Genomic DNA, 14,722 nt, shown 5'->3' on the forward strand with positions numbered 1-14,722 from the left:
TGTAGTGTGTATATATTTGGCTAAAGGGCATTTAAGGGTGAGGAGAAAACATCATCCTGCACAAACATTCAATACAAAGCAATTTAAACTATGTGACCAGATTCACTAGAATGGATCATGTTTTAGTGTGGTTAATTTTGATTAACTTATATAATTTATAAAATAGTCTGTTGAGGGAATATATTTTTCACAATTAGATTACAGGTTTTTTTTTTTTTAGAACAGCTAAAAATAAAAATTAACATTACCCTTAGCATGGTTATAAGGAGCCACTAATGGTCTAACCTGTAAATGTATCCTTACTGGAAGAAATGCTATAGAAATCCTTTCAGATATTCTAAGAGATGACAGAAAATTTACATTTTCAATATACGGTAAGTAAATGAAGTTATTTAAGTTATTTTTTTTTAAACTGATAGGGTTTTATGATTTAGAATAATATAAAATGCATCATATAACCAATGCAAACAAGTAATTGTTAACTAAGCTATTACTTTATTGTAGTTGTTATCAGCAAATAATGCATATGGATGATCCTACTAAAGGAAATTTTGCTAAAATAAATGAACAAACAGGCAAACAAAAATGTCATAATAGAGCATGCCCTGGGACTGTTTAGGCCTATTTTAAACAAAAAGAGTGAGTCAAACATTTCTTTAACTTTTTAATCCATGCAATAGTGCTTTTTGAACCAGTCTTTACTCCAGAAGTGCAATCTACAATGTTGTACATTTTTATGCAGATAAAAAAAATTAAATACATTGGAAATCTCTGGAAAATCAGAAATGTGGATCTACGCTGTCTTCGTCAGCTGATTCGTAGGAATCTGTAGACATGCTTTCATAGTTGCCAGTCATCTTTTTAATCCATGCAATAGTGCTTTTTGAACCATTCTTTACTCCAGAAGTGCAATCTAAAAATCTTGTACATTTTTAGGCAGATACAAAAAATAAAAATACATTGGAAATCTCTGGAAAATCAGAAATGTGGATCTACGCTGTCTTCGTCAGCTGATTCGTAGGAATCTGTAGACATGCTTTCATAGTCGCCACAGTCATCTTCTTCAAGGACATCCAAACTATCCCATCCAGTCACTAATCGGTGATATGCTTCCTTCACCCTTTGTTTTTCAGTCTTCAGATCATGCAGCTGCTTTCGAAGAAGACAGAGCAAGCCACAATATGCATCCTCTGACAGTCCTGATGGATAGGCTAAAAAAAAAAAAAAAAATAGGCATTATAAATATAGGTAATATAGGTAACATGAAACCAGGGGTGGATCTACAGGGTGGCAGCTGCCACCCATGGGATAAAGCCTTGCCACCCATGTTGCCACCCCATTTATAAGTCAGATAATATTTCTTAAAGGTGCATTATACGATCCCGGTTGGTATAACCTCTTGTTGATATTTGAAATTATCATCAAACAAAACGGACGCTAACTAGCCCCTCCCTTCTCCTCATACTTTCCCCGAACCCCACCCCCACATCATTCTAGTCAGTTATTGACTGGAACAGTCTGTTATGTTTACTGCTTACGGGTCGAACTGTTTTTGCTCAGTTTGTTTGAGCTGCTTTTGTGGAGAATAGGCTGTCTGCAGAGACCTCGTTTCTCTACAGTGTGTTCAGGAGACAGCCAGCTAGCGGATCGTGAGATGTTGTTTGCGGTAGGTGAAAAAAAATGTTTTGGCCTAAAAGACGCCTGACATCACTGATAGCACCTTTAAGTATATTTTATGTTCATAGCCTACGTTGAAGACCAAGGAGACCCGCATCAAACAGAAATCGCCGATTTAGAATCCCCTCCCCTTCACAATGGTTTCACCCATCATCAGCACAGCAGTGACCCCTGCGAAATTTTACAGTCTGCAGTACGCAGTGTCTCCATTGACGGTATATAATAAGTGTCTCGGAAAAGAGAGGCTGATAAGCAGTTAGCAGTGAGTTTAGAGGTAAGTTTTACACCAAGTTGAAAAAGTCCATAAGCAGACAGTTAAGTAACCCTGCAACAACCACATTGTTACGTTATTTACATACGCAATACTTTCAAATTTTTCTATGATTGTCAGGTCTCTCAGATAAGGGTCTAACAACGTTAGTCTAGCTCTTTGGGTGTTAAACTAATTAACATTAAAAATAATGTTTGATTAAAAAGGTACTTTACTGAGTCTTTATGGAATTAGAGGGAAATGTTTGAACGTCATGGTTATCATTGCAACAATCCTGCATTATAATATTGTTTCAATCCAGATAACCTAAATCTACAGACCCTTTCCAAAAATTTGAATATCGTGGAAAAAGTTCATTTATTTCAGGAATAAAATGTGAAACTAATATATAGACTCATTGCATGCAAAATGAGATAGCCTATTTCAAGCCTTTTTTGTTGTAATTTTGATGAAACCTTTATTTGTTGTGATTTTGATGAAGCTTGTTAATTAATGATTACAGCTTGTGAAAACAACAAAATCGAAATGTCAGAAAATGATAATATTGCATGAAATCACACAGTAGTTACACAGTAATCTCATGCTCATTGAACCAAGTTTTGGTTAATTTGGCAGTGTGGGCAGGTGCAAGTCCTGCTGGAAAATGAACTCAGCATCTGCATAAAGCTTTTCTGCTGAAGGAAGCATAAAGCGTTCTAAATGTCCTGGAAGACGGCTGCGTTGACTGGTCATAAATCTAATCCTGATTTTGTGGTTTTCACAAGCTGTAAGCCATAATCATCAAAATTATAACAAATAAAGGCTTGGAATATCTCACTTTGCATGCAATGAGTCTATAATATTAGTTTCACATTTTAAGTTGAATTCCTGAAATAAATTAACTTTTTTTAATTTTTTGGAAAGGGTCTGTATTGATGGCTTATGTTTTATGACAAACGATAGTTTGCCTCAGGTAGATTAACAAGACGACCCTAGGTTGCATTTTGGCGAGAGTTACCTTTTAAGAAGCAACTTAGCGATGTATATCAATACACTAAATTTGACATGCCTGTCAAAATTCTTAAGTAAACTCCAATGAGAGGTAAAATATTTATAATTTAATAATCAATGATTTCTGAGAAAACAAACACTTACTCTTAGTAGTGAGGCCATCTGACAACGCATCAGTCTGATCGTTTAGATCTTTGACACGTCTGCAGATGTGATCCCAGTGTCTCTTCATCTCCTCCACAAGTATAGCCTCTTCTTCCTCAAGTCTCTGTACTTGCATCAGCTTGTCAAATACCTTTTTTTTCATGGCCAGAGAAGCATCACCAACTGAAAATGAAAATGAACTTGATATGTAACAAAAAATAAAAGGTATGATACAAGTTTTTGGACGTTTATCAATTAAATAAATTGTTTACATAAATTAAAAGATTTAATCACGTCAATATAAACATTTCTTGATAATCTACTCACCCCAATGCCAACCAAAATGTTCATTGCTCTATTTCTTAAGTTTTTTTAATAAAACATTTCAGGATTTTTCTCCCCATGATGGACTTCAACTAACCAGGGAAAACACAGACCAACTTCTGGCAAATGTAGATTTGCTCTGCAAGTTAGTCTGGCCAAGAGTCCATTTAAGCTCATTTCTAATCTTTCCAAATCTTGGCAATAATCTCAAAAGTTGAGGTGGCTTTACACAATGATGATCGCTCTGATTGGTTTTAGGTCTATCCAATTACCCCCAGCGACATCCGTTGGTGAAGCGCAACAACTTTGAAATGCGTTATTATATTAAAATTGCAAACACATGAGGACAGTCTCAATGAAAGACCCACGACTGACAGAGGAACGTGCTATTACATTTCTCTCCTAAATGGTAGGAGATTAAATTAGATTTAATGGAGCATTTTAACTGTGACAAGATGATTGACAGGGCAGTTTATGTGACAGGATGTATATGAAAGATCCGTCCAATAAAGATAACAAAGTAGTATGTCCCAAAGCTTGCCTACTCTTTTGCTACACATTCAAAAGTAAATACCTTTTATTCACAAAAAGAGTAAGTAGGCAAATTGGGACGCAGCATATGGCTTTACACAATGACGATCGCTCCGATTGGTTTTTGGTCTATTCAATTGCGCCCAGAGGCATTTGAGCAACGTCTGTTTGTGTTCTTTGAAAATGAGTTGTTAATGAAGCTTTTCCAGACCCTATCTCAGTTACGACTGAGAAGGGTCTGGTTTTAACCAGGCTAGACTTCAACCACAACCAACATATTGAAGTCTAAATCAATGCAGTTTCAAAGGGCTCTACACAATAGGGTCTTTATCTAGCATTTATATACTCTTTAACCACAGTTGTTCATCTTGTGATGGTCTGCCAGGCATCCGGTTCAAAAAGGCAGGGAAGGGGCGAAAAATTCCATCTCATTCTCCTCCAAATTCAAAATTGTTGTCGGACATCTTTGATTTAGTTTATTATTACCATTTAAAAAAAAAAAAACTCTTGTGACATTTCCAACATGCCGACGTAATTTCCGGCACATCGCAGACCAGCACAAGATGAACAATTGTAGTTCAAGTATATCAATGTATATATATATTTTTTAGAAAATGACCAATCGTTTAGCTAGATAAGACCCTATTCCTCAGCTGAGATTAGGGCTGGGCGATATGGACCACAACACTTCTAATATACATGCATTTGAAAAGCAGATTTCTCAAAATTTTCTCGGTTTGCTTTCAGCTTAGACATAACCAACTTTATGTAAACCTTGTGTGTATTTGAGAGTATTAGCAAAATAAGACTCGAAAGATAACTTAGTCCAATAGTAACCAGGCGCTGTTAAATAGGCTTCAGTGCATGTGCGCTTCAGGTGTTCGTGCTCAGTAAAGCGCATGTTAGAACAGCCCATCAGCAGTGAATGACACGTTTAACTGGGAAGGCTTTAAAGCACATGGAAATAATGAACTTTTGTGAACTCACTAAACTGCAGTGTCCCGTTCCTCTGCGTTAACATTCGATGCAAGTATGTGTCGCGCTGTACCCTAGGCTGTTGAGATGCACTCTACATAAGCAGTCAGCAGCTTGCTTGGAGCAATGATCACAGTGCAAATTTGAACTATATCGAGATATATGCGATATGGTCGAATTTTGTATCGTATTTTAAAATATATCGATATATTTTATATATCGATATATTGACCAGCCCTATAGCTGATATTCTACAAAGCCCTTTGAAACTGCATTGATTTTGACATCAACATATTGGTTGCAGTTGAAGTCCATTGTGTTGAGAAAAATCCTGAAATGTTTTCCTAAAAAAAAATATATATATTTTACACTGAAGAAAGAGAGACATTGACATATTGGATGGCACTGAAGGGAGTAAATTATCAGGAAACTAATCATTTATGGTCATACCCATTTCCCATGGCCAGATAGGCGTTTCTGCAGCAAGCAAGTCATCTGCAGAATTCAAAGCTTTGGTACTTGTTGGAAGAGAATTGTACTTGGATATTGCATCGGATAACTTCTTCTTCTCTTCGACAATCCTCCGTCGGACTTTGTGCCGCTGCTTGTTGCGATCTGGGTTATATAAAAAAAGGTGATTAAAACAGCCCATTTAAAAGAATTTAGGATTATCCAAATAAGAAACAACAGATTAGGGGTATGACGAGACACCTATCTCACGAGATGAGACGCAATGGGTTCACAAGAACGAGGAAAGATTTTTGCACAATATTTTATTCAAATCCTCAATGGTCAGGCCAAATCATGACTTGAAAAATTTGAATTGTTTTACTGATAATCTTCTAATGAATGTCATTTCAGTACTACTTCATTGGAGTATGAATTATCAAATGCTTACAGACAATTATATACAAGCACTTTAAAAGGTTTTGCCAAACTCAACTGACTGGTTTTTCTCCTATATTATTTAAGTCTCTTCAGACCTTACTGTACATGAAAACATAAAAATAAAAACAGCATAACTAATAATAAAAATAAAATTTTCTTAGTCTTATTAAAGGAATAGTTCACCTCAAAATCAAAAACTGTGTCATCATTTACTCACCCTCAAGTTGTTTTAAACCTGTATGAATTTCTTTCTTCTGCTGAACACAAAGAAAGATATTTTGAAGAATGCCGGTAACCAGACAGTTCATGGACCCCATTGACTTCCATAGTAGGAAAAAAAATACTATGGGAAGTCAATGGGACCCAAGTTACCAACATTATTCAAAATATCGTTGTGTTCAGCAGAAGAAAAATTCATACAGGTTTGAAACAACTTGAGGGTCAGTAAATGATGACACAATTTAAAAAAAAAAAATTTCAACTATAATCCAAGTACTCTCTCAGTTTTGAAGTGCAAACAAACCAAAAACAGAGACCAGAGTCACAGTACAGAGATATAAGTTTGATATTAGGTTATTGTATGCAGCTTAAATTGCACACATTAGAAAGAGCTCTTGTTTTATTTTCACTTTCAAATTCACGATTGCACGTACTATGTACCCGGAGCAGCGGTGCTGAACACGACGTGTTCTACAATACAATACATGCAGGCTCTTTTATGCAACAAATCCGTCGCAATCTTCACGCAATCAGTGAAATGTGATTCCTGTTACACTATTAGCAACTGCAACTCATGTTGGATGAGCAGAGCAGACTTTACAATAGTTTACAATGGTTATATTTATTTTTTTAACAGCAAAACATCAGTGGAGGCATGTAATGGGAATGTAACTGTGACATTCTATGCTAATTTCATCTTGTCACATTTTAGTCTTGTCACATTTTAGTCAAGCAAGATATTGTAGCAAGAGATCTCGACACACCCCTACAGCATATATAGAGCATTTTATTTACCTGTTAGCCGATACAAATCTCTCTTTTTCTGCTGAATGCCTAAATACAACCCTTCAATCTGATGCTGCAACCCCACTGGATCGTCGGTTCTACTGCCATCGGGAACTGTTTAAAATAGCATATCAGATTACTGAATCAGGACATTAAGCAAGAAAAGTATTTTAAGATTTTACTTCAAATAAATTATTAAAAACTATGATATTTACTTAATATAAAAACTGTAAAAATATGAAAAACAAAAAATTGAGAATGCACCTTGAGTTGCCCATTGCTTAACATCGCACACCCATTGCTGCAGCTCTATTTTGGACTTAGCCAGGACTGCCTGAACCGCCTCGACATCTTCCTTGGCTTCCTTCATCTTTTGCCCAGTCTTAAACATAGATGAGATTAAACATTTAACTGAATATGACTGTTTAAAAATAAATTAATAGTAAATGTATGGCTTAAAACAACTGTTTTAAATGCGTGGTACCTTGATATACCGCTTAGACAAGTAAATGTGAAGGTTCTTCCTCTTTCTCTCATTCCATCCTTTAGCATGAAGGGTGATCATGTCCACTCGTGCTAAACAAAAACAAAAAACAAACACACACAAACATATATATATATACATACATATATATACATATATATATATATATATATATATATATATATATATATATATATATATTTTTTTTTTTTTTTTTTTTAAATGTCTATTCACTGCACATTGATATTCCAAGATTAAAGGAATTGTCCATTTCAAAATTAAAATTCTGTCAAGATTCACCCTCAATTTGTATGGAAGTTGTTCACCCTCAATTTTTTATACAAGAGAACACAACATATATTTTGAAGAATGTTGGTAACCACGCAGGTGATGGACCCGATTGACTTCCATAGTAGGAAAAAAAATACTATGGAAGTCAACAGGGTCAATCAATGATGAAAAAAATATTATTTTGAATGAACTATGTGATTTACGAAAAGCTAAACAACTAATATGAGCACAAATATAAATTTAAATAATAATAATTAACTGAACAATTCCAATAGGGTCCTCACACCATTGCTGCTCAGGCCCTAAATCAGGCATCATTTTCATTTTTAAATTTGATTATGAAATTTTAGATTATTTTGTCTAAATCTATGGACTACAAAAATACAAGGCTGTGTACATGACACTTACCAGCCTTACTCATATATTTTGTTGTAAGAGCAACACGTGATAAAAAACTGTTAACTTGCTCCACTTCTTCACCAATAGTAGTGCCTGCTCCCGTTTGATTTTTACCACTCCACTGAACCTATAAAACAAACCGGCACAATTTTACAGACAAATCAAGTTTAAAGTGAAAATGAGTATGCAGAAAAAGATATTTATATATAAATATAACAAATTATAATTGTTACCTTTAACAATAATAATTAAGACCTTTAACAATTTCATGTTATTTAAAACAATCGATCAACGATTACCTTTACACAACTGCGGGTAAAAAAAAAAAAAAAAAATCCTGTACACGGTCAATACTTGCACAACTGTTATTAAAGTTTAGATCCCATGACCATCATGAATGTAGGTATATTACTGTGATGAAGGTCATGGGACCAAAACGTTGTTAATGGGCTATTTTGATACATGTGCAAGTACTGATAATGTGCAGGATTTTTTTTTTTTTTTATGTCATTTAAAACAGAGTTACCTCACAGCTAGTAGAGTGTCCCTTTGCGTGCATAACAGAAAGAAAAGGCTTCATCTCTGTTAACGGCTGCAGACGTGGAACTGCCTGTGCAACTTTTTGCAAATAGGGCCAATATCGGCACATAATGTCTGTGCAGAAGAATCTGCAGTTTGTTTTTGTAGCCACTTCATTTTGCAAAAACATTGGATAGGCAAATATTTCCCCCCTCTTCATGTTGAGTCCTTTAAGCAAAATGTTGTGTCTGCACACTGCCACCTCCAACCCTTCCTCATCCAATTTATTGCTTGACTTTTTTGAGGTCTCCCTGGCAGCAGACCATGTTGACTGTCCACATGTGCCTCTCCCTTTTACCTGCAAGACAGTAATAATCATAATAATAAACAACATTATCAGTAAAGATGTATAACATATATACAGTTAAACAACAAAAATACTAATAAAATGATGGAAACATACAGGGTTGGTGTTTTGCTGAATGAAATCAACAAATGCTGCCACATCTTCATCCTTGGCAATGAAAATACCTTCGTAGAAAGGCTGCTCCTCTACTCTATGTTAATTACAGTGGAACAAATTGGATTAGAGGGCCAATATACACTAAACATGTATAGAAATATTCCTTTAATATATTAGTTATGCTATTACTCTTTGGCTTTGTTAAACCGGTATAGTTTACGGTTTCCATCTGCAGACACAGCAACTGCATCTGGGACACATGCAGGGCACAAGAAATGATCGACTCCACTGAGCTTCTCTTTCTCATGACGACAATAAGTCCATTCCAAAAATGCTTTTTGGAATGTTTTGCCACAAATAGTATCAATCTAGCAGTGAATAAAAAAAAAATTTAATTAATTGGGGATAAGGAAAAGTTCATTAACAAAATTAATTGTAATTTTTTTAAAGTACCCGTCCAAATGTCCGTGACCTATTCTCTAACATGTTCACAAAGGCTTGTCTTGAGAGGCCTGGTGCAGTGACTTTGAACTGCTCAAAAGATGTAAATAGGTCAATCTGATATATAGTTTGAAATGCAGAAGAGCCTGGCCAGTAACCACTTTGGATAAGGTCCTGCAGCTCAGGTGTCCATGTTTTGTGGCATGTAATGCAGCGCCAAACAGGCAAAGAGAGGTCATAGCGACCTACAATACAGTCCAAATAAGTTAGTGACAAGCCTGAATATCAAAAATTTTGGATTGAGTAAATACTTTGGTTTTAAAAGAGTACATACCATTTATGTTGATGAGATGTACTAATCGGCCAGCACTTACAGACATGTTTTGAGCCACACAACTGCAAATGTTTTGCGGTTGTTGGATGGGTAACAAACATGCTAAAGAAAAGAAAAAAAAGAACATAACTAACATATGACTTAGATTTTTAGACAACACATCTTAAAAATGTTTTACTTACCTTGCTCACATAATGTGTGTTGGCCATTGATGTTCTTTATGACATTTGATGGAGGAATAGGTTTAAAAAAAAAATCTAAAAAACACTCCCTGTTATGCAAAACAAGGTATTGGTGGGTTGACACATCACAGTTGTCGCAGTAATGTGGTTTTGGCAAACAGTCCTTGCACCTTTTCACTGCTGCATTCACTCTGCAGTGATCACAAGATACGGAAAATACCCTGTCCGAGGCAAGCGAGCAGTCCAAGAGCTTTGGTCTTGCTTCCATCCAATGGTTTTCAGACACTATTTTTCTTACTGTCCAGTTGTGAGATGCAGACATACTTTTCTCTGAGATAAGTGCATCATGGAGCTGATGTAACTGTATATCTTAAAAGCCAAAAGTCATATAAAAAACAAAGTCATTATCTATTATAATTTATCAAAACACAGATAATGGTTTAAAAAAAAATCTTGACAAGATGGAAGACTTTTGTTACTTACCAATAGCACACTGTGCATTGATGCGTGTATCTGAACAATCCTCATTCATAGACTCAGAGTCAGCAGCACTTGAATTTACTAGAATATATATTTTTTTAAATCAGTAAACCCATTATTGTATTTTTTATTGGCTCTTTTATAAACTACTAAATGGACACAATCGGCTTACCAGGATCAATCAAAGTTTGGTTGCTTGTTGATGCATGGACCACTGAAGCTCTGGATTTACCTGTAACGTACCAGTGTAAAAGTGATAAGCCTCTATACGATTTTTGAAAACAGAAACATTAAGAGAAAATAAACATGATATTATCACTTACCTCCTTTTCCTTGTTTGGCTTCTCTTTTTGTATACACCAAATGACCACTTTTGTCTCTTTTTTTCCATCTGATCCTTGGAACGTCTTTCTTTTTTTTTTTAGGTCGTGATTTAAGAGCAGTATCCTCCTAGCCATAATGATATATGTTATCAGAATAAAATGCTACAAAACGAACAGTATCAATACTTACAGACATTTCAAGAGACAATTTACTTCCTGCAACTCCTGCAAATCAGACATTATTTCATCGATGTCGAGTTCAAATTCTGCAGATGGATCAGAGAAATCATTGGTGGCCATTATTACAGAATGGTTTTCAGGTTTACAGATGGTTATTTACAGGTATAGGCCTGTAAATTCACAGCCAGGCCGCGGGTCGTCTTCTTTTTTTAAATTGCAGTTGTCAAACAACTTTTAAGTGTGCATTACCGCCACCTTCTGATATGGAGTGTGGATCACATTCGCCGTTGCTCACTACTCTATAAATAAATAAATAAATATATAACCCCATAAATATCTAAAGCATTTACGATGCTGATCGTAGCCTGATCAGTCTGTGAATGTTCAATGTAAGACTATTTATATTTGCTTACATTCACTGATAACAAAAATAATAAAACGTTATCAATTAGCCTAAATGTGATTAGTCCCCTCTATATGTAGCCTATATGTTAAATTCAAAAGAATATGTATGTATATAATATAGATATGATTATGGGGTCAACGTACTATTTTTTTTTACCAGGGTTAATTGAAGCTCAGCTGGGTGTCCTCATGCTTACTAACGTTAACTTGCTGTAGTACGTTTCACGGAGTAGTCTACATAAAACAATCACCTGACTGAAACGTAGCCTTGACTACATATCGTAAGGTTCTGGCAAAACTTGTTAAAGCGAGTGATTATGTACATTCACTGAATGAATATTATGAAAATAAAATATATATTTCTCGCTAGAAATGTAATCAAAACTTATTTTTATCCAGAATCTAACTCAAAATATTGATTTTTTTTTCACCAAAAATGATAGGAATGTCCGCCATGTTATTTTGTTCTCGCGACCGGAATCTTGAAAGTCACGTGACTTGGACATAGTGCCTCTAGTGGACGTTTCACCCAGAAAGTGCAGGGAAATGTACTTTCAGGTACGTATTTCAGGGTTTGCAAAAAAGTACATAGTGCCTCTAGTGGACGTTTCACCCAGAAAGTGCAGGGAAATGTACTTTCAGGTACGTATTTCAGGGTTTGCAAAAAAGTACATAGTGCCTCTAGTGGACGTTTCACCCAGAAAGTGCAGGGAAATGTACTTTCAGGTACGTATTTCAGGGTTTGCAAAAAAGTACCCAGAGTAACGTATTTCCAATGAGCCTGGGTTGCATTGTATAGTTGAAGAAAACAATCAGAATTCAGTGCATGAAATATGCTATAGTTCCCCATAATGTGCCAGACTGCAATCCCTGTAGAGAAGCATTTCTTACAGAACCTGTGTGATAATGGAAAACAGTTTTCTGATTACCATAATTCTCTGTTTCTCATCATGTGGGTTTAACCCTTACATAAGAATTATTAATAAACACAATTCTTCGAAGACACTTACAAAACAACAAGTCTGAAGTGGAGACTTCAAAGCGTGATGTATTTTAATCATGTCGTGATGCTAGCTTGGATGTCGCCTCCGGCTCAGGCAACCTCCCCAAACGCTCCTCTCCATTGTCTCTGCTTCACTGAGTCATGTGATGGGCGAGGTCCCTCCATGGTCCCACAAGTCTCTGTTGCTCTCTCAGAGATGACAGTCCAGAGAAGCACTTTTATGATGATTTATTTGAGCCAGTCACTGCTCAGTAATGGAAATTCATTTGCTGGAGTTCCTGATGCTCTGCAGGGGTAGAATGGAGGCTGCAGTGCTCATCTGTAGGCTCGGATAGTAGGAGACCGCAGAGCGTTTGAAAACTGTTGAAACAATGCCTGGGGTTCAGGCAATAAGTCAACTGAGGTGGTCATTTGTGACCTGAATAGGAGTTCTGCAAAGAGCCTTTCCTCATATTTTGTGACTTTATCAGTAATACATTAGAGACCATAATCGGAACAATACATACACTGTAAAAAGAAAACAAAGTTGCCTTCATTTTTTAAGTACAATAAACTTGGATGTTTATGTCATTTCAACTTAAATTACATTAACCTGACTTAGAAAATGAGTTGAATATTTTAGAAGATTGAAAATTGCTTAACTTACAGTATTTTTATGAGTTAAAGCAATGTAAAAAAAACCTTGTCATAACTTATTGATCATATCATTTTTTACAGTATGTTTATGCAACAGTTAGTTCAGTATTTCAGCGACTCTTTCAAGTAACATAAGTAGGTCTTTTCAAGCACGTTTTTAAGTACTAAATTTGGTAAATTAGTCAATCTAAAACTGAAATAAAAATAAATTAAAGCTTAATAGAAATATTAAATAATATAAATAAAAATAACCAGCACATAACAAAATAAATAAAATTCAAAGTAAAATTGAAATTGAAAATATAAAAAAAGCTGATTAAAAATATTAACAAATACTATAAGAGTAAACACCAAAATAACACGGATTGTGTTGGTTTTTGTAGGAAAATGTTAGTTTTTCAATATTAACTTTTTGTTTATTGAATTGTTGTATACAAGCAACATAATGGAAATTGACTGAGTCATGGAAATGGGCATGACATATCAGAACAGAGCCAGTGACTGAAGACGATCCGCTAAAAAATGGTTGATGCTTCAGCTGAAAAGCAAATTAATTTAAGAAAGAAAGCAGGTTACTTCGATTTCATGCACAAGCAGAGCAGAAGTTTTTGTATTTCCATTTAGTGTTTTAAGGTTTCATGTTCTCATGTGCAAAGATTAATTAGAAAATGTATTAAGCGTTATATTTTTCTTTGCTGTATCTTAAACAAGTATGAAAATCTGCATATGTGTGTGCTTGAATAAATACATGATATTGTGTGGAGAGAGAGAGAGAGAGAGAGAGAGAGAGAGAGAGAGAGAGAGAGAGAGAGAGAGAGAGAGAGAGAGAGAGAGAGAGAGAGAGAGAGAGAGAGAGAGAATGTCTCTGTGGCATCTGCTAGGCCTTTCCTATGTTTATGGTCAAGTGCAAACAGTGCATTTTTGTGTAAAAATGGCATTGGAATCCCATTTAATTTTCATTATCCATAAAAAATTTATGTATGACTTTCCATGGTCTTCAGAGATTCCCTGGTTGGTTCTAATGGCCTTTTTTTGACTACAACAAACCATATTCACCAAGAAGCCCAGCCTTCGTACAGCCAACCCTCAGCAGTAATTCAGTTCATTTCAGTTGTCCATTAGCTCAACAGAGCAGCAAGTCTAAGGCTATTTTTCCTTTCCCAGTGTGCTGTGCTGCATGTAAACACAAAACAAAATCACAAAGAGACAAATAAATCTTTTGCCTTTAAAACAACACAATGCAAACCTTGACTTTATTTTTTTCCACCCACAATGTATTTACGCTCCAATGACCCTTCCAGAGTGTCTTCACGGGGAGATAAACCTCCTCTCCAAACCCTCCCAGTGAAGCGATTCAGAACCAGGCAAATTCACCTCTCTGAACCTTTCTGTTTGACGGCCTTCTATTTTTGCTTTCTTTCCCATTTCCAAGGAAATTCATGTCACAAAACTATCAATCATTACACTGCAAAAAATCATTTTCGTAATTAGTATTGTTGTGTTGTTTTGCAGTAAAACTATACTTAAAGTGTAACTGCATCGATTTTCAACCTGCTTTGTATTATTACAATGTCGGCAGTACATTATGTATGTGAATGAACAATGTTTACTCGTTCTCTGTGTTACCTGGACCAAGAAATTCACAAAACGCATCATCTGGCGGACTTATGACAGCTACAGTGCTTTTGTGAAAACAACAGATTGTACTTACAGATTTTTTTAGAACTTTCAGAACGGCAGTTTCTTAAAAAAATTTCCATGGACATTCTCATGGACA

At 35.5% G+C, this 14,722-nt stretch overlaps 1 protein-coding gene across 1 annotated transcript; it reads right to left on the reverse strand.

The window, feature by feature from the left end:
• Positions 1–651: 651 nt before the first annotated feature.
• LOC311091678 (uncharacterized protein) lies at positions 652–11,138 on the reverse strand. The gene is made up of 17 exons (XM_084127686.1): positions 10,935–11,138; positions 10,722–10,848; positions 10,571–10,630; positions 10,402–10,479; positions 9,919–10,287; positions 9,737–9,838; positions 9,415–9,647; positions 9,151–9,329; positions 8,962–9,055; positions 8,506–8,856; positions 7,989–8,106; positions 7,290–7,381; positions 7,070–7,187; positions 6,815–6,919; positions 5,363–5,527; positions 3,083–3,265; positions 652–1,211 (listed from the first exon to the last, which is right to left on the reverse strand). The coding sequence occupies exons 1-17, from the start codon at positions 11,019–11,021 to the stop codon at positions 979–981; spliced, it is 2,694 nt and encodes an 897-aa protein (XP_083983812.1). The 5' UTR covers positions 11,022–11,138; the 3' UTR covers positions 652–978.
• Between the last annotated feature and the right edge of the window lie 3,584 nt (positions 11,139–14,722).

The sequence above is a fragment of the Abramis brama genome (genome assembly GCF_963993115.1).
Source record: "Abramis brama genome assembly, chromosome: 11".
Classification (NCBI taxonomy): Eukaryota; Metazoa; Chordata; class Actinopteri; order Cypriniformes; family Leuciscidae; genus Abramis; species Abramis brama.

Bases quoted from the DNA above. Each gene is read 5' to 3' on its own strand.
- LOC311091678 (XM_084127686.1), bottom strand. From the start codon at position 11,021: ATGGCCACCAATGATTTCTCTGATCCATCTGCAGAATTTGAACTCGAC. The intron at 10,631-10,721 runs GTAAGTGATAAT...GGTACGTTACAG, and splicing joins AGCCAAACAAGGAAAAGGAG to GTAAATCCAGAGCTTCAGTG. The intron at 8,857-8,961 runs GTATGTTTCCAT...ACTGTCTTGCAG, and splicing joins TTCAGCAAAACACCAACCCT to GTAAAAGGGAGAGGCACATG.